Source organism: Ailuropoda melanoleuca, chromosome 8 (assembly GCF_002007445.2).
Source record: "Ailuropoda melanoleuca isolate Jingjing chromosome 8, ASM200744v2, whole genome shotgun sequence".
Taxonomy (NCBI): Eukaryota; Metazoa; Chordata; class Mammalia; order Carnivora; family Ursidae; genus Ailuropoda; species Ailuropoda melanoleuca.
In genome coordinates, this window is record NC_048225.1 from 46,333,948 (window position 1) to 46,358,597 (window position 24,650).

The 24,650-nt window shown below is 37.8% G+C and overlaps 1 protein-coding gene across 7 annotated transcripts in view; it reads left to right on the forward strand.

The window, feature by feature from the left end:
• Positions 1-2,039: 2,039 nt before the first annotated feature.
• CCDC90B (coiled-coil domain containing 90B) overlaps positions 2,040-24,650 on the forward strand; it is a 39,992-nt gene continuing 17,381 nt past the window's right edge. For 2 of the 7 annotated variants that reach the window (XM_034666241.1, XM_034666244.1), the window contains exons 1-3: positions 2,585-2,848; positions 8,411-8,530; positions 9,929-10,032. In XM_034666241.1, the coding sequence (XP_034522132.1) occupies positions 2,611-2,848; positions 8,411-8,530; positions 9,929-10,032 (462 nt within the window). In that variant the 5' untranslated portion in view covers positions 2,585-2,610. The other 5 variants (XM_034666240.1, XM_034666242.1, XM_019808863.2 and 2 more) reach the window with 4 other exon arrangements.

The window sequence follows — 24,650 nt, forward strand, 5'->3', positions numbered from 1 at the left end:
AAAGAAACTGGTAAGTGTTTTTGCCTTCAGGACGCTATCAGCTTGGTGTTGGATCAGCACTGCATAGCTCCTGCTCGCTAAAGTTTGGTAGTTATCTATGTCTTAAAACAATCAAAAACAGGAAAATAAGTAATGGCTTCATATATGTGGTTGTTAAAGAGTGTAAGATATGTTTAAATTTGGGGCTCATAAGAATAAAAACATAATAAAAGTGGCCCTTCACGATGAAAAAGCTAGCACCCACTGCCCTGCTAAGCTATTGGTCTCTGAGGAGTGGATAAACCAGGCTGCTTTCAGAGAAAGAGCGCTTCTCATGGCCAGGCCACCCCATCAGACATCGGGAGGAACAATGGTTCATAAGCCTGTTACTAGTGACGGCAAATAGCGTTTCCTGGAAAGGTACTCACACTGGCTTTTATCAGTTTGGGCTTAAAAACCTTCAAAAGCTCCTGAGAGTCTATTGTACAAACCCAATTCCCTAGTCTTTTTATTCTTGTTTTCAGTTTTATCTCCCCCAATTTCTCCCGATCTTCCAAATGACTCTGATGCACCAATCTATCAGGTGTCCTCACCAAACTGTATTTTGAACATTTATTGGTTCATTCAACACATATTTAGTGAAGATTCATTAGGGGCCAGGCATTATGCCAGGTGTTGGAGAAAACGGTGACAGATATGTCTCTACCGTCCTGGAGAAAACAAATAAGAAATACAAGGGCAAGGACAAGGACAGGGGTCACTACAGGAGTTCCATGAAAGAGAATATGATTAGCCCTGCTTTGGTCACTTGACAATCAACACTTTATTTCTGTTGCAGAGTTTTACAGTAATGTAAATAACAACCAATAAGTGTGAATATATAAAGAGGTACATTTGTTTCTGAAATCGGTAATTAAAAATATTGTGGTCCCACTTACTGGTCTATATCTTCCAGTAGTCTGTGAGCTCCTCCAGAACAGTGATCATCATATCATTTGACAGAATTACAATCATATTGGATATACATACACATACATATATATCATTACTTTAACATATGCGTGTATATGTAAAGAATTTTCTTAAATGATTATAACAATGATTATATAATATTCCATGATTGTATAATATTCCCATTTGAATAATTCCAATTATATGATTGTATAGTATTCCAATTTGTGACATTTGTGCAAGTTGCTGAATCACATTGAATATTTAGATTTTTTTCTAATTTTTTACTATAAATAACATTCCATGGGTTATAATTTTTAAAAATCTTAGCTACAGATATGATTACTTTTTCTTAGGATAGATTTTTAGAATTGAACCTCTGGCTACTCCCTTTTTATAATTTCATATATAGTATTAAATTGCTTTCCAAATGTATTGTATTAACTTACCCTCCTGCCAGCAGTGTGAGTGACCCTGTCTAATGGCATATTTGCTGGCATCGATAATTTTTTTTAACTTTAATAGGCAAAACTGGTATATCTTTGTTTGCTTTTTTCATCTTACCGGTGAGTTTAAACTGTCCCCCTTTTTTTTCAATTTTTTAAAAGCCTTATATTTCCTCACCATAAACTGCCCATTAAAGCCCTTACTGGCAGGAATCAAGTGCTGTCCCTTTCTTTAATGGGCCTCAGTGCTTAGAATGGTGCTTGTTATGCAGCTGATGCTTACAAAGCTTTGAAACAAATAGGCAGGAAAATCCAGGGGTAACTGTTAACATCCTTGTGAGAATAATTAAGGCACTAAAACCTAATGATTGTGACCACTTTAGAACTGACAAAGAATATATTAGCATATTTGAACCCCACAACTACTGTGTGTTGTTATTTTCAGCATTTTTACCATGTGGAACAAAGTCTGAAGCAACAGGCCTCAGAAGGATAAGTGGTGAAAATCAGGTCCACTCTGGAAACAAATTGTTTCCCTCCAGACGGGGACTAAACCAAGTGAAGTTCATCCTCCTGCACACAAGAGGGCGAAGCAGTAGGCCATGAAGAAACACGAATGAGGACCTCGTTGGACTACATTTCCCAGGTTTCTGCGCGATTTCCCAGGTTTCTGCGCGATTCCCCCGGAATGCTCAGCAAACGAGGATTTCAGATCCCAGGTTGCCGGGTGGTAGGATGTGACTGCGTCTCACACCCAGGCGTGTAACGGCCTCTGGCTTCCTCGGGGAACCTCTGCTGTTGAGCTATACCTCATTGCTAGGAAACGGGCACTGGAAGGTCTCAGGGTCCCGCTGTCTTAGCGCGGTAACGTCGTGCGCCGGCTGGGAAGGGACGGTGGGTGGAGCCGAGCCGCCGTGAATCATGCTAGTGAGTTGTGGGTCCGTCTGTGAAGAGGCCCACCTTTGCGGGAGCGCGTCTGGAGTCTGCGCTGGTGGAAAACTACACTTCCCAGCATCCTCGCGGTGCCAGAACTACCTTCCCCGAAAGCTTAAGCGTGATTCATTCAGCCTTTCGCCTCCTTCCGCCAGCCCGAAAACAGGAAATGTGGAGTCGCTGTGTTTGGCGGCTCCTGCGATCTGAGGGCCGTGGAGGCCGCCGAGTTTCGAGCCTCAGCGGGGTTTTTTCGCCGGCCCTGCGGAGAGGTGAGACGAGGCAGCTTGTCACGGATGCCTGAATGCACTCTGTGGGGAGACTGCCGATGGTTTGTGCCTGCGAGGGTGCCACGCCCCTCCCAGCCCCGCCTGGTCTCGCCAGGTTGCCCTGGGGCGGGAAGGGCGAGGACATAGAACTGCCTTCTCTTCTGAGAACCGGGGGTTTCCACCTGGCTCCACCACTAGAGTACCACCCAGCCTACTTTCTCAGGCCTCTTTTCCTTCTGTCTAATGAGGCTGGCAATCCCCGCCCTTTCGGAGGTCAGTCAGGAGCAATCTGTGTTCGGAGAGTTCTGGTTTCTTTCGTCGCCTGTACAAACTTAGGCTGTGTTATTTGGGTGCTGTCTCGAGCCCACGTTTTTGGTAGACCACAGCATACGTTTCAGGTCAGGTCGGCTTTATTTTCGCTGTAATTTCTAGTACTCTGCAGTCACTTAGTAGCCATTCAAAGCAAAACAAAACGTGAAATGCTGGAACCAGCAAGTGTTAAACTTGTTGGCACCCCTGTTAACACTGTGTCCTGAAGGACGTCAGACTTTATGATGAAAGATGATTCCAGAATCTCCCCGCATCCTTTTTAAAAACTCTATAAGGTTGTCTACAGAATAGCCGTTTCGTACTAACCTTAGCATTCTCTATTCACCTTCTTAAATCTTCAGTGCCGTATGAAATGAGCCACCCAGTGCCCACTGTACTTTGTGCCGGTCTGCTAATTGCTTCATTTTACTCAGAGTAAGATTGCAGTTGTAGATCCCCCATCTGTAAGACTGCTGTTGAGCTCCCAGTGTCTGTCACAAGGTACTTGGTTACACATTTAGGTGTTGAGTGTATGTACACATTATGATGGACTTTACAAAAAGGAGATAGCATTTTTTGAACCCTGGGAAATCATCTCATTGTTAATCTTATCTTTGTAAATTGTGAGAGATAATGTGTTTTCATTTGAATGTGTAAACAAAGAATATTAAACAATTTTGGAGAATGAACTTTGAAGTACTAGGAAATACTTCATAAGTAAACAGTAATGTCTTAACATTTTTGTTGAGTTACCCTACTTGAATCTAACTTTGTTGGAGAAATCTTAAGTAGCCCCTTACACCTAAAATGATTTGTGTCCCTCATTACTGAACAAATATTGATTGAATGCTTACTGTGTAGTTTAAACTTGCCTAATAATGTCAGTAATGAAGGAATTTGAAAACCTCGACCTCAGCCTATGTGGAAGGATCTCAGTTATTTAGTCCAATTTCTTTTTCAAAGATAAATAGAGAAGGCATGGGAAGGTGATGCAGTTTGTCTAAGTTTTAATAGTGCTGGATTCCTAGTTCATTACTGCTTTCCAAATTTAGCAGAATAGAAACCCTGGAGATACTTTTCAAAAATACGTAGTTTTAAGCCCTATTCCAGAACTCCTGAGTCAGTCTTCAGGGGTGGAGCCCAGGGATCTCTGTGTTATTTATTTATTAATTCTGTTAATTCTGGTGTAGCTAACAAAGCACCTGTCAACAGACCAGCATATAGATACATAGATATATAGATCTATATTAATAACCAGCTATGTCACTGAAGTGGTGTAGCTCTAAATTAGCAATAAGTTAATATAAAACTTGTAACTTAGATTTAATTAGACAGCATTTTAAAGATTTTTTTTTTAATTTATTTGACAGAGATAGAGACAGCCAGCGAGAGAGGGAACACAAGCAGGGGGAGTGGGAGAGGAAGAAGCAGGCTTCCAGCAAGGGAGCCTGATGTGGGGCTCGATCCCAGAATGCCAGGATCACGCCGGGAGCCGAAGGCAGACGCTTAACGACTGAGCCACCCAGGTGCCCCTAATGAGACAGCATTTTACATGTGTTATCAAAAGTAAAATCTGGTGTTCTCTGGCAAAGAGACAGCTTGGTGCAAGGTAGGCCAGAATGCTGATCCAAGATGTACAATTTAATAGCTTTGTGTTGCTGGTTATGTCTTTAAACTGTGAGTTTGTTTCTCACTTTAAGAAAACCACAAGATGTATGAAAGGAAGGGTTTAGGATTTTGTACAATTGTATGGGTTCTGGGAACTTTTAAGATATTAAGGACCTGTTATCCCACCCTGGGCTAAGAACAGTGATTCTGTTTACTTCCTTTCCTCTACCTATTAATATGTTTATTAATTTATTCTTAAAATTGCTTATGAGTTGAAGTACTTGTGAAGCCCTGCTCTGGCTATCAAAAGGCTTTTCCATTTCCTCGTTCCCTTCAAAGAAGAGTGCTCTGTAAAGTCCTACTGCAAGGGAGGCTGTCAACACCTACTTCTTAGGATTGTGAGGACTCAGCCAAAGATTACAGAATTATTTGAGTACACCCAAGGAATGAATGTTCCACAGATCCTTCTGTATTCTTCCTCCTCATCCCCATAGTGTATAGAGCCCAAGGTAGAAATAGCAAAGGCAGCTCATGCCTTTGTGAATTTTGCTCATCGTGGTCCTCCTGCCTGGCTAACTTCTCTTTAAGATTTACTATAACTAGTATCTTTTCCAAATAGCCATTTTTAAAAATTTTTAGTTTATTTAAATTCAACTAATATATAGTGTATTATTAGTCCAGAGGTAGAGTTCAGTGATTCATCAGTTACATATAACACCCAGTGCTCATTATATCACATGCCCTCCTTAATGGCCATCACCCAGTTACCCTGTCCCCAACACCTTCCCCTCCAGCAGCCCTCAATTTGTTTCCTGTAGTTGAGTCTCTTATGTTTTATCTCCCTCTCTGATTTCATCTTTTTTTCCCTCCCTTCCCCTATGATCCTCGGTTTTGTTTCTTGAATTCCACGAGTGAAACAGTAAAATTGTCTTTCTCTGATTGACTTATTTTGCTTAGCATAATACCCTCTAGTTCCGTCCAGTCCATGTCGTTGCAAATGGTAAGATTTCACCAAATAGCCATTTTTAACCCTTTATTCTCACTGAGGACCATATATTCCCTTATAGATATATCTTGATAGCACGTGATTTAAACCTCAGCCTTGATCCTCATTGTACCCACAACACCTAACACAGTTCCTTTCGATCAGCAAATATCTGCTGAGCACCAGGAATTATAGGCATCAGGGATTCCATGACAAGCAAGAGCAGGTGTGGTTCTTGCTCACGGGGACCTTATAATCTAATGTGATGGTCCTCGAAGTTTTTCTGTAATGAGCCAGATTTTATTTATTTATTCGACAGAAATAGAGACAGCCAGCGAGAGAGGGAACACAAGAAGGGGGAGTGGGAGAGGAAGAAGCAGGCTCGTAGGGGAGGAGCCTGATGTGGGGCTCGATCCCACAACGCTGGGATCACGCCCTGAGCAGAAGGCAGATGCCTAACCGCTGTGCCACCCAGGCGCCCCTGGCCATTACTTTTTCATCATTTGAACTTAGAGTTTATATTTAGATACTATTTTTAAAATTCTCATGTTTTCCATTAATAAGTGAATGAGCATGGCTGTGTTTCAGTAAAGCTGTTTAGAAAAATAGGTGATGGTGGCCTGCAGGCTGTGGTTTGCTGACCTGATCCCTGGCCTAGTGGGAAAGGTAAGCAGTTCACAGTCATAAATGTGTAAATTGTGACGCGCAGCAAAATAATGTTCTAGGATCCTGTGAAAAACACTAACAAGAAACACCTGACCTAAAAGAGTCTGGGCAGTCTTTCCAGTGGAGGAGACATTCAAACTGAACTCTGAAGGATAAATATGAGTAGGCAAAAAAAAAAAAAAGAGCTTTCTCAAATTATTAAGAGAATTAAAGAATGAAGAGTCCTTGAGAGCAGAGGGCCAAATTGAGCAGAGTGGGACAGAAGACTGCAGCTGCAGCCTGTGGGGATTTGCAGCCGTGTTAGGTGTTTATTTGGTCTCTCTCCCTTATCAGTAGGAAGCTTCCCTTTGTGGAAGGAAGAGGAATTGTGCGCTAATCTGCCTAGCTCTGAGACTATAAGATCTCAGGCAGTTACTCAGCATTTCTGAACCTGTTTTTCTCATCCATAACATGAGAATGTTAAGGATAAATAATAGATGGGAAAAAAAATAATAGGTGTGAAAGCAGTATCGTGTTATATAAACATTACTCCCCTCCCCTGCAGTAAACCCCCCAAAAATACTAAACTTCTAATCAAGGATGGGTAACTGTGGGTACTAATCATTCAAATGCAATTGTTATTGGAAATATAACTGAAATCTGCCCCTTTCTCCTCTATTTTTTTTTTTCTTCCTCAGGTCTAATATTGACACACAAAGGCACATTACTTAACTCTTCTGGATGGCACTCAGAGCCAAAACGATTGCTGACCACTGTGCTAGTGTGTGTGTGTTTGTGTGTGTGTGTTCAAAACTGATCCACCTTTACGTCTGATTCCTGTTAACCTCTAAAGAGAATTTGAGTATTTGAATGAATTGATGTAAAGGACTGGCCATTACTTTTTCATCGCTGAATTTAGAGTTTATATTTAGATACTGTTTTTAAGTATCTCTTTCCTGCCTACTAGTCTGCAAAGTCAGCAAGTCGGTTATATCTGGTTTTGCTCATCATCCCCTGTGCCTGACACTCAAGTATTTGTTGGCTGAAAAGATACATAGGAAAGAATGACATTTTCCCTAAACTACCTCGCAGAAAAGTAATACCTGAGGTTGCAGCTATGTCGTTTAAGTCCCTAGCTATCTTGAGCAATTTAGGATAAAAAAGAGCATAGGGTGACAGAAAGAGCATGGGCTTTGGAGTCAGAAGCCTTGAGTCTCAATTCTGATTCTGCCGATGACTCTGTGACTTTAGGTAAAATGCTTTACCTTTTCTAGGCTCAGTTTTCTAAAAATGGATAATACCACCTTGCATTCATAGTATAAAAAAATATCTGGTATATGGGGTGCCTGGGTGGCTCAGTCTGTTAAGCATCTGCCTTCACCTCAGCTCATGAATCTGGGGTCCTGGGATCAGCCCCATGTCAGGCTCCCTCCTCACCGGGGAGTCGTCTTCTCCCTCTGCCCCTCCCACTGCTCCTGTTCCTTCATTCAAGTTGTATATAGACAAAGTTCTGAAAAAGAATACCTTTTAATGAAATTCATTAGTAATATATGGGAAAGGACCATACTGTGTCTAGGTTAAAAATTGGGGATTTATTGAAACGGGACAATTTATTGCAAAAATGAGAAATTTGCTAGGGCTTTTGTGTTGATAGTAGTAAATACCCCAGGATTTAAAATTAATCGATTGATTCAACAGTAAAATATTGTGACCCAGTTATTTGCCAAGCACCATTCTAGTCACTGAAGGTACAGTGATGAAAAACCAAAAGTGTCATGGAGCTTACATTCTGGTTCAGAGAGACAAACCAGACAATTTCAGATTAGAGCTGAGAACTCTGATGGAAATAAAATGGATATGTAAGAGAGTGGATTTTCAAAAAGCTACTTTATATGGGGATGTAGGTATAAATAATTACCATATCTCTGTAAAAGACTTCTGAGACCCTAGGAGAGTTGGGCAGTTTCCACTCTTCCAGTAATGAGAAATGTGGCAATGATACCAAAATTTTTGATGTATGTTACAACTTTTGACTGACTCTTAATAAATAAAATATATCTGAATACTAAAGGAAAGGAAACATTTATTCACTTGTTGACATGTATAGAATAACATTAGAAACTTTTCAGATAAAAGAGTGGGCCACTCAGAGGAATGCGTTTTCTTCCTTAAAATTACAGAATTCCTAGGAGCTGGAATTGTAGGGTAAATAGGAGAAATGCTTTAGAAGCTAAAGTGTCACACTTGTGTTGGTTACTACAAGGAAAAAACCTATCTTCCCTTTTCAGACTTCTTCACCACCACAACCAAGGAAGGATATGATATGAGGCGAGTGGACATAACTCCTTTAGAACAAAGGAAGTTAACTTTTGATACCCATGCACTAGTTCAGGATTTGGAAGCTCATGGTGAGAAACGGGTACCTCTTTTTTTTTCTTTTTTTTAAAGATTTTCTTTATTTAACAGAAAGAGACAGCCAGCAAAAGAGGGAACACAAGTAGGGGGAGTGGGAGAGGAAGAAGCAGGCTCCCAGTGGAGAAGCCTGATGTGGGGCTCGATCCCAGAACGCCCAGATCATGCCCTGGGCCGAAGGCAGACACTTAATGACTGCGCCACCCAGGCGCCCCAAAGAAATGGGTACCTCTTGAAAGAATAATATTAACAAGAGTCACAAGAAGTGAAGACAATATCATTATTATGAACAATTAAGAGTCACTTTAAATACAAGTGCCATCCATGCAGTGGAATATTCTACAGTCACAAAAATGGTGTTGAAGAATATTCACTGATACGAGAAATACTCATACTAAGTGGGGAAAAAAAAACAAATTACATGTGTAGTATGATTTCAGTTATGTAGAAAAGAAAAACTAGTTTCCAGGCTGATAACTAAAGTTCACATGGAAGTGCAAGGACTATTTAAGAATAGCAAAAAAGAAAAACAAAAGATTACCAGATAGCAAAACAGTAAGTTAAATTATGTGATAGTACAGGAATAGAAAAGTCGATTAATAGAATGGCATTCAGATAGATATATTTTTAGCAAACAAAGAAGGCATTATAAATTAGGGAAAGGAATGGTTATTTAATAAATTGATGATACATGGCTAGCTGTTTGAAAAAATAGATTAGATACTCTTACTGAAAAATAAATTCCAGATTGATTAAAAGTCAAATGTAAAAAAAAAAAAAATGAGAGAAAAGCTACTAACAATACTAGAATATAGAATATTTAAAGACTTTTAGATTGAGGAAGCAAGACCTAAAACTCAGAAGCAGAAAAGTAAAGACTGACAGATGTGACTACTGAAATACTTAAATCTGTATATCAAAAGGTATCATTCATTCACAAAATTACAAATGTTAGGAACATACATGACAGTGAAATTATTTATTGCTTTAATATACAAAGAGTTCACATGAATCAAAAAAATTTCAGTAATTTTATAAAAAATGGGCAAAGGCCATAAATAGCTCACAGAAAAATATAAACAGGCAATAAAGATATATAAAGTTACTTGACTGAAGAAATGCAAATTTTAAGGATAAAAATGCAATGCCATTCCATTTTTTAATGCCAGTGATAAACTCAAAAGCCACTAGGATGATCCAGTGTTGATGTAGACATGGGGAAATGGATCAGTGGGAATTAAAATTATAGAGTGCTTTTAGAGAATAACATAATCTGAAATTAATTGTAACTTTTTTTAAGTGAAAAATTTGATAAGGAAAGTTATTCTAGCTGTTTATGTTGATAAGGACATGCATTTTTTAAAAAAACATAAATACATATTTGCTATCTACAGGATTTGACAAAGCACAAGCAGAAACAATTGTATCGGCATTAACCACTTTATCAAGTGTCAGCCTGGATAGTATCTACAAGGAGATGGTTACTCGAGCTCAACAGGTAATATTTTCATTATTATCTGACCGTTTCATCAGACAGTCTTTTTATACTGCATCTCTGACTACCCACCCACCTCCTAAACACACCTTCATCTTCCTTATACTCTACAAAGGAACCAAAAAACAGAAGGAAAACTTTAGTATCAGTATTTAAAGAGATTGAGGAGTTAGGGGAATCATAATAAAATTACGGTAACACAGAGAATGAAATTTTGTCAAATGTTTTGTTATGTGAGAAAATTGTGTATTATTTGCATTATTTGAGGTGGTGGTGGTGGATGATTTTTTAAATAACTTTTTCCCCATAGAAAACCTACCACAGTAGAAAAGCTGACTTACAAGATAAAAACATTTTACTGTAGTCATGTGTATGGTCTGTTTAACTTTCACAAAGTTAGGAAGCTGGAAGGGACATACACATGTCTGGGAACAACTTCATTAATATGCTTTAATTTGGATACACAAATCCCTAAGGTCAATAATGCCATTTACTAAGAACTTGGGATGAGAGATGAACAGAGCTGTGGATTTCTCATGTATTATCTTATGTTATTCCTCTAACAATCTGAAGAAGTAAGTAGACTTGTTCTCCTTTGCCACTGAAGAGTGAATCAGGTTGAGTAATTTTTAAGAGCTGTCACTGTGGTGCTATGGAGAAAAAGCAATAATTTTATATAAAGCATAGAATAAGCTAAATGAGCTTAACTGTGGAATAATTCATAGAACTCATAATCATGAATTCACTGTTTAAGAATTTGTTTCCTTCCTATAATTTTATATATATATATAAAAGATAGATTATATATATATTATTTATATTTATCTCCACCCCACCTTTGGAATTGATGTATACTTTATTTTTACTTAGGAATTAAGATTTGTCTTCGTTTTTTATTCCTCCTTTCCCAAGTGATATACTATTAAAAATATGGTTTACAATTTGCAGAAATACTTTTTTTAACATTTATTATTGAAATATAGTTGATATACAATGTTGTATTAGTTTCAAGTGTACAAAGTGGTGATTTTACAATTCTGTACAGTACTCAGTGCTCCCCCATAGTATGTAGTCAGTGTCCGTCACTGTATAATGTTTTTACAATGAATGTTATTGACTATATTCCCTATGCTGTACTTTTTATCTCTAGGATTTATTTATTTTATAACTGGAAGTTTATACTTCTTAATTCTCTTTACCTATTTCACCCATCCCCCCACTTCCACCCCTCTGGCAACCACTAGTTCTCTGTATTAGTGAGTCTGTTTCTGCTTTTTGTTTGTTTTTTGTTTTGTTTTTTAGATTCTATATATAAATGAAATTATATAGTGTTTGTCTTTCTCTGTCTGATGTATTTCACTTAACATAATACCCTCTAGGTCCATCCATGTTGTAACAAGTGGCCAGATCTCATTGTTTATAATTGAGTAATATTCTGTTGTATATATATGACTTCTTTATCCATTCATCTATCCATGGACACTTGGGTTGCTTCCATATCTTGGCTATTGTAAATAAGGCTGCAATAAACCTAGGGGTGCATATATCTTTTAAATTAGTATTTTTGTTTTCTTTGGTAAATACCCAGTAATGGAATTACTGGATCATGGTATTTCTATTTTTAACTTTTTGAGGAATCTCTATACTGTTTTTCACAGTGATTGCATCAGTTTACATTCTCACTAATAGTTCACAAGGGTTCTCTTTTTTCCACATCCTTACCAACATTTGTTATTTTTTGTTTTGATTATTAGCCATTCTGACTCATGTGAACTGATATCTCACTGTGGTTTTGATTTGCATTTCCCTGAGAATTAGTGATGTTGAGCATCTTCATGTGTCTGCCATCTGTATGTCTTCTTTGGAAAGATGCTTATTCAGTTCTTCTACCCACTTTTTTTTCATGAATAAATTCATGAATTAATTCACTGTATTTAAGAATCTGATTTTTTATATATTTCTTAATTTTTCAAATTTAGGCTTCCTTTCTCAAATACTAAACAGCAGAGAAAAAATTAGGATTTCTTTCTCACATAAAATTAGAACCTTCTGCATAAAATTTCAATGCTTAAAGAGTCGTGAAGCATTGAAAGCTTTTGAAAATTTTACTATCATTTCCAGCTATATTAGATTTCAGAATTAAAAGCATTCAACCCTTAGATTTCACTTACCTTTAAATTTTTGTGTGCATTATTTTAGCTTACTTTACTTAGGATCATGACAGACTACTAAATCCACTAAAAAAAACCCAGTCATTTAATTAATTCCCCAGAACCTCTGAGCTACTCTGAAAAAGCCAATGAAGCTATTGACTTTTTTTTTTTAAGGTATAAGAAATGAATTTTCAGGTTCTTCTCAAATATAAAATCAACTTTTCACATACTCAGTGATTATTAAACTTGAAAACAAAGCACTGTAATTTATCTTTTTTTATGAAGTTTTTAATTTTCATTCCTATAAACAGTTTTATATTAGTATCACATGTACAATATAGTGATTGACCAATTCTGTATATTACTCAGTTCTCATCATGATAAATGTACACCTATTTCACCCATCCCCCCACCCATCTCCCCTCTTGTAACCATTAGTTCTCCATAGTTAAGGGTCTGTTGCTTTGTCTCTCTTTTTTTTTAGTCTTTGCTTGTTTTGTTTCTTAAATTCCACATATGAGTGAAATCATATGGTATTTGTCTTTCTCTGACTGACATATTTCACTTAGCATTGTACTCTACCTCCGGGTTGCTGTGAATGGCAAGATTTCGTTCTTTTTTATGGGTGAATAATATTCCATTGTGTGTGTGTCACCATATCTTCTTTATCCATTCATCAATCGATGGACACTTTGGCTGCTTTCATAATTTGGCTATTATAAATAATACTGTAATAAACATAAGGGCACATGTATCCCTTTGAATAAGTATTTTGTATTTTCGGGTTAAATACTCAGTAGTGCGATTACTGGTTCATAGGGTAATTCTATTTTTCATTTTTTGAGGACCCTCCATAGTGTTTTCCATAGTGGCTGCACCAGTCTGCATTCCTACCAACAGTGCAGGAATGTTCCTTTTTTCTCCACATGCTCACCAACATTTGTTTGTTGTTGATTTTAGCCATTCTAACTGGTGTGAGTTGATATTTCACTGTAGTTGGATTTGTATTTCCCTGATGATAACTGATGTTGATTAGGCATCTTTTCATATGCCTGTTGGCCATCTGTGTATCTTCCCTGGAGAAATGTCTGTTCATGTCTTCTGCCTATTTCTTAATTGGATTATTTGATTGGGGGGGGTGCTCAAGTGTATAAGTGCCTTATATATTTTGGATACTAACCCTTTATTGGAACTGTCATTTGCAAATATCTTCTCCCATTCAGTATGTTGCCTTTTAGTTTTGTTGACTGTTTCCTTTGCTGTGCAGAAGCTTTTTACTTTGATGTAATCCCAATAGTTTATTTTTGTTTCTATTTCCCTTGCCTTGGAAGACACATCTAAAAAATATTGCTACTGCCGATGTCAGAGAAGTTACTGCCTGTGCTCTCCTCTAGGACTTTTGTAGTTTTGGGTCTTACATTTTAAGTGTTTAATCTATTTTGAGTTTCTTTTTGGCATAGTGTAAGAAAGTGGTCCAGTTTCATTGTTTTGTATGTAGCTGTCCAGTTTTCCCAATACCCTTTGTTGAAGAGGGTATCTTTTTCCCATTGTATATTGTCTCCTCCTTTGTCAAAGATTAATTGGCCATATAATTATGGGTTTATTTCTGGGCTTTCTGTTCTGTTTTTGCGCCACTACCATACTGCTTTGATTACTACAGCTTTGTAATATAACTTGAAGTCTGGAATTGTGTACCTTCAGTTCCCCCCCCAAGATTGATTTAACTATTCAAGGTCTTTTGTCATTCTATGCAAATTTTAGGATTGTTTGTTCTAGTACTGTGAAAATGCTGTTGGTATTTTGATGAGGGTTGCATTAAATGTGTAGATTGCTTTGGGCAGTGTAGACATTTCAACAATATTTATTCTTCCAATCCATGACCATGGGATATCTTTGCATTTCTTTTTTTTTTTTTTTCTTTAATTTTATTTATTTGAGAGAGAATGGGGGAGAGAACATGAGCTGGGGCGGGGGGGAGGAATAAGCAGACTCCCCTCTGAGCAGGGAACCCAATGCAGGGCTCACTTCCAGGACCCTGGGATCATGACCTGAGCCAACGCAGATGCTTAAACAAACTGAGCCACCCAGGCACCCCTGTCTTTGCATTTCTTTGTGTTGTCTTGAATTTCTTTCATCAATATTCTAGTTTCAGAGTACAGGTCTTTCACTTCCTTGGTTAAGTTTATTCTTGGGTATTTTATTATATTTGGTGCAATTGTAAATGGGATTATCTCTTGATTTCTCTTTCTGCTGTTTCATTATTAGTGTATAGAAATGCAACAGATTTCTGTACATTGATTTTGTATCCTACAACTTTACTGAATTCATTTATCAGTTCTGGTGGTTTTTGGTGGAGTCTTTAGGATTTTCTATATATAGTATGTTATCTACAAATAGTGAAAGTTTTCCTTACCAATTTGCATGTCTTTTATTCTTTTTTGTTGTCTGATTGCTGTGGCTAGGACTTTATTGAATAAAAGTAGTGAGAGTGGACATCCTTATCCTTTCCTCACCTTAGGGAAAAAGCTCTCGGTTTTTGCCCACTGAGTATAATGTTGGCTGTGGGTTTTTTATAAAGGTCTTTATTATGTTGAGGTATATTCCCTCTAGACCTGCTTTTTTGAAGGTTTTTATCATGAATGGGTGTTGTACTTTGTCAAATGCTTTTTCTCTATCAAAATGATAAAATGATTTTTATCCTTTCTCTTATTGATGTGATGTGTCACATTGATTAATTTGCAAATATTGAACCATCCTTGCATCCCAGAAATAAATCCCACTTGATAGTGGTGAATGGTTTTTTTAATGTATTGTTGGATTCAGTTTGCTAGTATTTTTGTTGAGGATTTTTGTATCTGTGTTCATCAGAGACATTGACCTATAGTTCTCTTTATTTGTGGTGTCTTTAGTTTTAGTATCAGGGTAGGACTGGTGTCATAGAATGAATTTGGAAGTTTTCCTTCCTCTTCTATTTTTTGGAATAGTTTGAGAAGAGTAAGTATTAACTCACCTTCTAATATTTGGTAGAATTCACCTGTGACAAGCCATCTGGTCCTAGACTTCTGTTCATTGGGGCCTCCAATGACTGTCTATCAAATAAATACATTTTTTAAAATCCAGGAAGACTTCTCAGACCTGGTGATGACAGGCTTGACCATAGACATTTGAGAGAGATTTACTGTAGCTAGGTCATACCAGCATGAGACAATAGGGAATCAGCAGAAGGTTGTATACTAATAGAATTCCAAGAAGCTTTTAAGGTTTGTGTTGAGGATCCTGTGATGTGTCCCAACAAAGTGAGTGCCTTGATCACTGGAGGTGGTGGAAAGTACAACTCAAGTGAGAAATACATTTTTCAACAATTATGTTTTGTTTTTATTGTAAGGGCATGAGCCTTGCAGCAGGGAAAAGCTTTAACTCATCCAGAAAACACACATTCAAGAACAAGAACACTGATAGCCCCTACTAAGTAGCAGTTGAATGAAGTCCAGCTGCTGGTAGAGGGTCCAGAAGGAGATCTGGAGCCTCTGAGAACAAACAAAAACAACTTTCCTAGGATTATGGACCAAACCGATCAGACGTTGCTGTAGACTGTTGTAGTTTTCCACAAGTCTTCACCCCAGTACCTATTCATAATTTGAATCATCTAGATGTACTATGGTGGGTGAAGGTATGCAAAAAATGGAAGATGGAGTTTGTCAGGGAGCCAGGAAGAACCAAGCCGCTGTCTTAGGCTTCCTATACCCTTGACTGTTAATTCAGTTTATGACCATTGCTTACCCATCTTAATTTTTCTTTTTTTTTTTTTTTTAAGATTTTATTTATTTATTTATTTTTTTGACAGAGAGAGAGAGACAGCCAGCGAGAGAGGGAACAAGCAGGGGGAGTGGGAGAGGAAGAAGCAGGCTCCCAGCGGAGCAGGGAGCCCGATGTGGGGCTCCATCCCAGGACCCTGGGATCACGCGCTGGGCCAAAGGCAGACGCTTAACAACTGAGCCATCCAGGTGCCCCCATCTTAATTTTTCTGACTCAGGATACAGTGTTGCCATGTTACAAGGATGTTAGGATGGAAAAATCTGGCAGTGAGGTGCCATTTTTGCAGGAGCATAGTGGACTTCGTCCAGAAGACAATGCTTTACATGTAATTTGCATATCAAGTAAGCCTGATTGGCTTAACAAATCCTTTGGAATACGGCAGGTAAAAAGACCTCATTTAGAATTTGACTTGGATAAGTTTGTCAAAAATACCAAAAAAGATTTTTTTAATTAATTTATTTTAGAGATAGAGAGCATGCAAGCATGGGGGGAGGGGAACAGAGAATCTTACAAGCAGACTCCACACTGTGGATGTGGGACTTGATTCCACAACCCTGAGATGATGGCCTGAGCCAAAGTTAAGAGTCACACATTTAACTGACTGAGCCATTCAGGCGCCCCAAAAATATCAAAAAAAGATTTTAAAGTACTTGCCTAAGTAAGATAACAGATCATTATGAAATTTCATATTTAGAGAGAAAGGAACTTTTACAGTCTTATTAAAAACAGAACAAAAGTCCAAGAAAATGTCCCTTGTAATAAAAAACTAAATTCTAATTTTGTAGTAGCTTACTTTTCATATTGAAACTTACTTTTTTAATAAGTTTATTTTCATCTTAACCAGCTTGACCACACATTAAAATTCCTTTTAAATGGTTCCTTTTTTCACAAATCTTCTATAATTATTTTTTCTACATTCTAGTTCTGTCCTATGTTTAGTAATTAATGGTTTAGTATTTGTCTTACTTGGAAATGATCTAGATATTTAATGAATTTAACTCATCATTTAACTTAACAAAACTTTAAGGTTTTACACTACCAAAGAGATTTGGGGAGACTATTTTTGTTTTTTGTTTTTTTAAAGATTTATTTATTTATTTGACAGAGAGAGAGAGACAGCCAGTGAGAGAGGGAACACCAGCAGGGGGAGTGGGAGAGGAAGAAGCAGCCTCCCAGCGTAGGAGCCTGACATGGGGCTCGATCCCAGAACGCCGGGATCATGCCCTGAGCCAAAGGCAGACGCTTAACAACTGAGCCACCCAGGNTTTTATTTATTTATTTATTTTTTTGACAGAGAGAGAGAGACAGCCAGCGAGAGAGGGAACACAAGCAGGGGGAGTGGGAGAGGAAGAAGCAGGCTCCCAGCGGAGCAGGGAGCCCGACGTGGGGCTCCATCCCAGGACCCTGGGATCACGCGCTGGGCCAAAGGCAGACGCTTAACAACTGAGCCATCCAGGTGCCCCCATCTTAATTTTTCTGACTCAGGATACAGTGTTGCCATGTTACAAGGATGTTAGGATGGAAAAATCTGGCAGTGAGGTGCCATTTTTGCAGGAGCATAGTGGACTTCGTCCAGAAGACAATGCTTTACATGTAATTTGCATATCAAGTAAGCCTGATTGGCTTAACAAATCCTTTGGAATACGGCAGGTAAAAAGACCTCATTTAGAATTTGACTTGGATAAGTTTGTCAAAAATACCAAAAAAGATTTTTTTAATTAATTTATTTTAGAGATAGAGAGCATGCAAGCATGGGGGGAGGGGAACAGAGAATCTTACAAGCAGACTCCACACTGTGGATGTGGGACTTGATTCCACAACCCTGAGATGATGGCCTGAGCCAAAGTTAAGAGTCACACATTTAACTGACTGAGCCATTCAGGCGCCCCAAAAATATCAAAAAAAGATTTTAAAGTACTTGCCTAAGTAAGATAACAGATCATTATGAAATTTCATATTTAGAGAGAAAGGAACTTTTACAGTCTTATTAAAAACAGAACAAAAGTCCAAGAAAATGTCCCTTGTAATAAAAAACTAAATTCTAATTTTGTAGTAGCTTACTTTTCATATTGAAACTTACTTTTTTAATAAGTTTATTTTCATCTTAACCAGCTTGACCACACATTAAAATTCCTTTTAAATGGTTCCTTTTTTCACAAATCTTCTATAATTATTTTTTCTACATTCTAGTTCTGTCCTATGTTTAGTAATTAATGGTTTAGTATTTGTCTTACTTGGAAATGATCTAGATATTTAATGAATTTAACTCATCATTTAACTTAACAAAACTTTAAGGTTTTACACTACCAAAGAGATTTGGGGAGACTATTTTTGTTTTTTGTTTTTTTAAAGATTTATTTATTTATTTGACAGAGAGAGAGAGACAGCCAGTGAGAGAGGGAACACCAGCAGGGGGAGTGGGAGAGGAAGAAGCAGCCTCCCAGCGTAGGAGCCTGACATGGGGCTCGATCCCAGAACGCCGGGATCATGCCCTGAGCCAAAGGCAGACGCTTAACAACTGAGCCACCCAGGCACCCCTGGGGAGACTATTTTGAAAGGTTATCTAAAACTTTTATTTACTTGTTCTTAACAGTTGTATTTAAATTACTTACAAAAATTTCATTAAATCTTAGAAAAAGTCAGGGCACCTGGTGGCTCAGTCAGTTAAGTGCCTGCCTTCAGCTTGGGTTGTGATCCTGGGGTCCTGGGATCGAGTCCCACATCGGGATCCCTGCTCATTGGGGAGCCTCCTTCTCTCTCTGTCCCTTCTCCCCTCCCCCCATCCAGGCATTCATTCTCTCTCAAAAAATAAATAAATAAAAATACTTTTAAAAAATCTTAGAGGGGGCGCCTGGGTGGCACAGCGGTTAGGCATCTGCCTTCAGCTCAGGGCATGATCCCGGCGATGTGGGATCGAGCCCCACATCAGGCTCCTCTGCTATGAGCCTGCTTCTTCCTCTCCCACTCCCCCTGCTTGTGTTCCCTCTCTCGCTGGCTGTCTCTGTCTCTGTCAAATAAATAAATAAAATCTTTAAAAAAAAAAAAAATCTTAGAAAAAGTCAGCCATTATCCAACGCTGTTGTTTTTTTGTGTGACATCATCTTGAGGAGGCAAACAGTCTAACAGCCTCTAAATGCTTGACTTCTGTCCATCAATTTTTGTGGCTTTTTGGCCTCCTACATACATGCTAGCAAGAGCCTTTATGTACATAAAACAAGACAAACGTGCACCTGAACATATTGGAAGTACTGTTTCCTTGCCACAAGGCCCTGTGTGCGCCATAAGCAATTCCCCTAGAACCCTGCTGGGGTTTTCCACATGTGGAATTGTGGTCTGAAAGGCTTGGCTCCTAGAAGACCCTTCTGCCAGCTCAACTGGGCTCCAGCATAGCCATCTGCCATTTCAAGCTGACCTGCCTTGTAAGTGAAAGCCAATTAGGTCAGGAGCTGAACTGAAAAACAAAAACAAGGGGCGCCTGGGTGGCACAGCAGTTAAGCGTCTGCCTTCGGCTCAGGGCGTGATCCCGGCGTTATGGGATCGAGCCCCACATCAGGCTCCTCCGCTGGGAGCCTGCTTCTTCCTCTCCCACTCCCCCTGCTTGTGGTTCCCTCTCTCGCTGGCTGTCTCTATCTCTGTCAAATAAATAAATAAATAAATCTTTTTTAAAAAAAAAAAAAAAAGAAAAACAAAAAGAGAGAGAGTAAAGGTCAGAAAGAAGAGGAAATTACCACAGCCCTCGGAAACAGCAAGAAAGACTGAACTCAGAGGATTTGCTGGTACAATGTCTGTGTTTCTCATTCTTGAATGCTGCCAGAAGTTTGCCTTGGTTTCCCTCGCTGCCACCAATGGCTAAATAACAAAAATTCAACCCAGTAATTTTTTTTTTTTTTTTTTAAGTAAGCTCTGTGCCTAGTGTGAGGCTTGAACCCATGACCCTGAGATCAGGAGTTGCATGTTCTACCAACTGAGCCAGCCAGGCACTCTTCAACGAAGTAGATTAAAGATCTACTTGGCTTTATTAAATGATTCATAAATCAGACAACAGCTCATTGGGCAAGTCCAGTGTGGCTCTGAGGAGTTGTACAAAATGGAAGGTTTTTATAGGAGGGTGGGGCAAGAAAGTTATTAGCAAAAGTAAAGGATTGTCCCTTAGGGGAAAAGCAAAGGGTCTTATGTAGATAACCTCATCTTTCCTTAAGGGTGGAGTGTGTCCATTTGGCAGATTCATTGGCACTGATCAAAAATTCCTAACCAGTTAAGACTGTATTTCTGGGGGAGGTTGAAACTACAGTGAGATTAGGTATTAAGCCCCAGTTTGGGACACCAAACTGACACCATTTGGAGGCTGTGATTTTAACAATCTTGTTGAATTTGTTGTTGTTACTGTTTTGTTTTCTTTGGGCAGATACCCAGTAGTGGAATTACTGGATCATATGGTATTTCTATTTTTCCTCTTTAATCCATTTTAAGTTTATTTTTGTGTATGGTAAGAAAGTGGTCCAGTTTCATTCTTTTGCATGTAGCTATCTAGTTTTCCTAGCACCATTTATAGAAAAGATTGTCTTTTCCTCCATTGTATATTCTTGTCCTTCTTTGTTGTAAATTAATTAATTTACTGTAGAAGTGTGTGTTTATTTTTGGGCTTTCTACACTGTTCTTTTGATCTGTGTGTCTGTTTTTGTGTCAGTACCATGCTGTTTTTATTACAATAGCTTAATAGTATATCTTGAAATCTGGAATTGTGACACCTCCAGCTTTGTTCTTTCTCAAGATTGCTACCGCTGTTTGAGGTCCTTTGTCATTCTACACAGTTTTAGGGTTATTTGTTCCAGTTCTATGAAAGATGCAACTGGTATTTTGATAGGGATTCCACTGAATTTGTAGATTGCTTTGGGTAGTATGGACATTTTAACAATACGAATTTTTCCAGTCCATGAGCATGGAATATCTTAACTTTTCTGTGTGCCATCTTCAAATTCTGTCATCAGTATCTTAAAGATTTCAGAGTACAGGTCTTTCAGCTCCTTGGTTAAGTTTAGTCCTAGGTATTCTTTTTGGTGCAATTGTAAATGGAATTGTTTTATTTCTCTGCTACTTTGTTACTAGTGTATAGAAATGCAACTGATTTCTGGGTATTACTTTTCTATCTTGTAACTTTACTGAATTCATTTATTATTCCTAATAGGGTTTTGTGGGGTGTTGTTGTTGTTGTTGTTGTTGTTGTTGTTGTTTGGTGGAGTTTAGGGCTTAGGGTTTTCTGTGTATAGTTTTAGGATTTTCCTTGTATAGTTTCAGGTCATTTGCAGATAGTGACAGTTGAACTTCTTCCTCACCAATTCTGCGCCTTTTCTTTTTGTTGTCTGATAGCTGTGGTAGGACTTCCAGTACTGTGTTGAATGAAATAGGTGAGAGGGACATCTTCATCTTGTTCCTGATCTTAGAGGAAAAACTCTCCCTTATTCACCATTGAGTATGACATTAGCTGTGGGTTTGTCATACATGGCTTTTATTATGTTGAGGTATGTTCCCTCTATACCCATTCTTTTGAGAGTTTGTATCGTGAATGGGTGCTGTATTTTGTCAAATGCTTTTCTTTGCATCTGTTAAGATGATCATATGGTTTTTATCCTTCCTTTTGTTAATGTGATGTATCACACTGATGAGTTTATGAATACTGAACCATCCTTGCATCCCAGGAATAAATCAGACTTGATCTTGGTAAATGATCCCCTTAATGTGTTGTTGAATTCAGTGTGCTAATATTTTTTGAGAATTTTGCACCTGTGTTTATCAGAGATACAGGCCTGTTTTTTTTTGTAGTGTCTTTGACTGGTTTTGGTATCAGGGTAATGCTGGCCTCATAGAATGGATCTGAAAGTTTTCTGTTCTATTTTTTGGAATATTTTGGGTAGAACAGGTGTTATTAACTCTTGCTTAAATGTTTGGTAGAATTCACCTGTGAATCTGTCTAGTCCTGGACTTTTGTTTGTTGGGGGTTTTTTGATTATCAGTTCAATTTCATTACTAGTAATTGGTCTGTTCAGATTTTCTATTTCTTCCTGATTCAGTTTTGAAAGTTTATATATTTCTAGAAATTTGTGTATTTCTTCTAGGTTGTCCACTCCGCTGGCATGTAATTTTGTAGTATTCTGTTCTAATCTTTTGTTTCTGTGGTGTCAGTTGTTACTTACCCTCTTTCGTTTTTTGATTTTGTGTCCTCCTGCTTTTTTTCTTGATGAGTCTGGCTAAAAGTTTATCACTTCTGTTTATCTTTTCAAAGAACCCATTCTTGGTTTCATTATTCTTTTTCTATTGTTTTTTCAAGTCTCTATTTCATTCATTTTACTCTCTTTATTATTTTCTTCCTTCTACCAATTTTGGGTCTATTCTCTTCTTTTTCTAGTTCCTTTACATGGAGGGTTAGATTATTTAAAATTTTTCTTGTTTCTTGAGGTAAACTTGTCACTATGCATCTCCTTCTTAGAACTGCTTTCACTGTGTCCCAAAGATTTTGAACCATTGTGTTTCATTTTCATTTGTCTCCATGTATTTTTTTTATTTCCTCTTTGATTTCTTCATTGACTCATTGGATGTTTCTTAGCATGTTGTTAACCTCCATGTGTTTGTTTCTTCCACTTTTATTCTTGTGATTTATTTCAAGTTTTATACTGTTATGGTTGGAAAAGATTACTATGAATTCAGTCTTATTAAATTTAGTGAGACTTGTTTTGTGGTCTCACATGTGATCTGTTCTGGAGAATGTAGTTACATGTTCCCTTGAAAAGAATATACAGTCTGTTGTTTGAGGGTACATATCTTTTAAGCCCATCTGGTCTAATATGTTGGTTGAAAGACCACTGTTTTCTTATTTATTGTCATTCTGCATGATCTCTCCATCGTTGTAAGTGGGGTATTAAAGTCTCCCAGAATTATATTACTGTCAGTTTCTCCCTTTATCTATTAATATTTGCTTTATGTATTATTAGGTGCCCCAGTGTTGGGTGCATAGATATTTATAATTGTTATATCCTCTTGTTGGATTGATCCCTTTATTACCATGTACTGTCCTTGTCTGTCTCTTATTACAGTCTTTGTTTTAAGGTCCATTTTTATTGATTTAATTATTGCTACTCTGGCTTGCTTTTGTTCCCGCCCCCCCACATCACTTTGCATAGAGTATCTTTTTCCATCCCTTCACTTTTTGTATGTTTCTTTAGTACTGAGGTGAGTCTTTTGTAAACTGCAGAGAGATGGGTCTTTTTTTAATCCAATCTGTCGCTCTATGTCTTTTGATTGGAACACTTAGACCACTTCATTTAAAGTAATTATTGATACATATGTTCTTTTGGCCATTTTGTTGCTTTTGTAGTTCTTCTCCATTCCTTTCTTGGTCTCTTGCTCTCACTCCTTATGATTGATGACTTTCTTTAGTGTTTTGCTTAGCTTTCTTTCTCTTTATTTATTTATTTTATTTTTTTTAAAAGATTTTATTTATTTATTCGACAGAGATACAGACAGCCAGCGAGAGAGGGAACACAAGCAGGGGAAGTGGGAGAGGAAGAAGCAGGCTCATATCGGAGGAGCCTGATGTGGGGCTCGATCCCACAACGTCGGGATCACGCCCTGAGCCGAAGGCAGACTCCCAACCACTGTGCCACCCAGGCGCCCCTCTTTCTCTTTATTTTTTGTGTATCTCTTCCAGGTTTTAGGTTTGTGGTTACCATAAAGTTCATATATGACATCCTAAGTATTTAGCAGTCTATATTAAGTTGGTGGTTATTTAAATTCAAGCCCATTCTAAAAGAAACTCATTCTTATAAACTCATTCTTATATCTCCCCCCTCTACATTTTATGTATATGTTGTAATGTTTTATATCTTTTTAGTTTGTGAGTCCCCTTAACTGATTTTTAAATATAATTGACTTTACTTCTATCTTTTAATCTTCCAAACTCACTTTATAAGTGTTTATTGTACTACCTTTACTTTTACTCATGAAAGTTTTTCATTTCATAATTTACTTCTAATCATGACCTCTTCTTTTCCCCTCCAAGAAATCATTTTGTGTTTTTTTAAGGCCTCTAATGGTGGTGAACTTTTTAAACTTTTCTTTGTCTGGAAAACTCATCCAATTCTGAATGATAACCTTGCTGGGTAGAGTATTCAGGTTGCAGGTTTTTACAACTTGAAGCACTTTGAGTATATCATACTGTTCCCTTCTGGCCCATACAGTTTCTGTGGGGAAATCAACTTACTGTCTTGGATTTCCTTTGTATGTAATTCATTGCTTCTCTCTTTCTGGTTTTAAACTTCTCTCTTTAATGTTTGACATTTTAATTATTATTTGTGATATGGACTTCCTTGGGTTCATCTTGTTTAGTACTTCTCTGCACTTCTTGAACATAGAGGTCTGTTTCCTTCCCCAGATAAGGGAGGTTTTCATCTGTCATTTCTTCATATAACTTATCTGCCGCCCCCTCCTTTTCTCCTTCTGGCACCCCTATAATGCAATTTTTTTTTGCTTGATGTTGTCCAAGAGATCCCTTAACTCATCCCTATTTTTTTTTTCTTTTTACTGTTCAGCTTGGGTTCTTTCCATTACTCTCTTTTCCATATCACTAATCAGTTCTTTTCCATCCTCTAATCTGTTGAT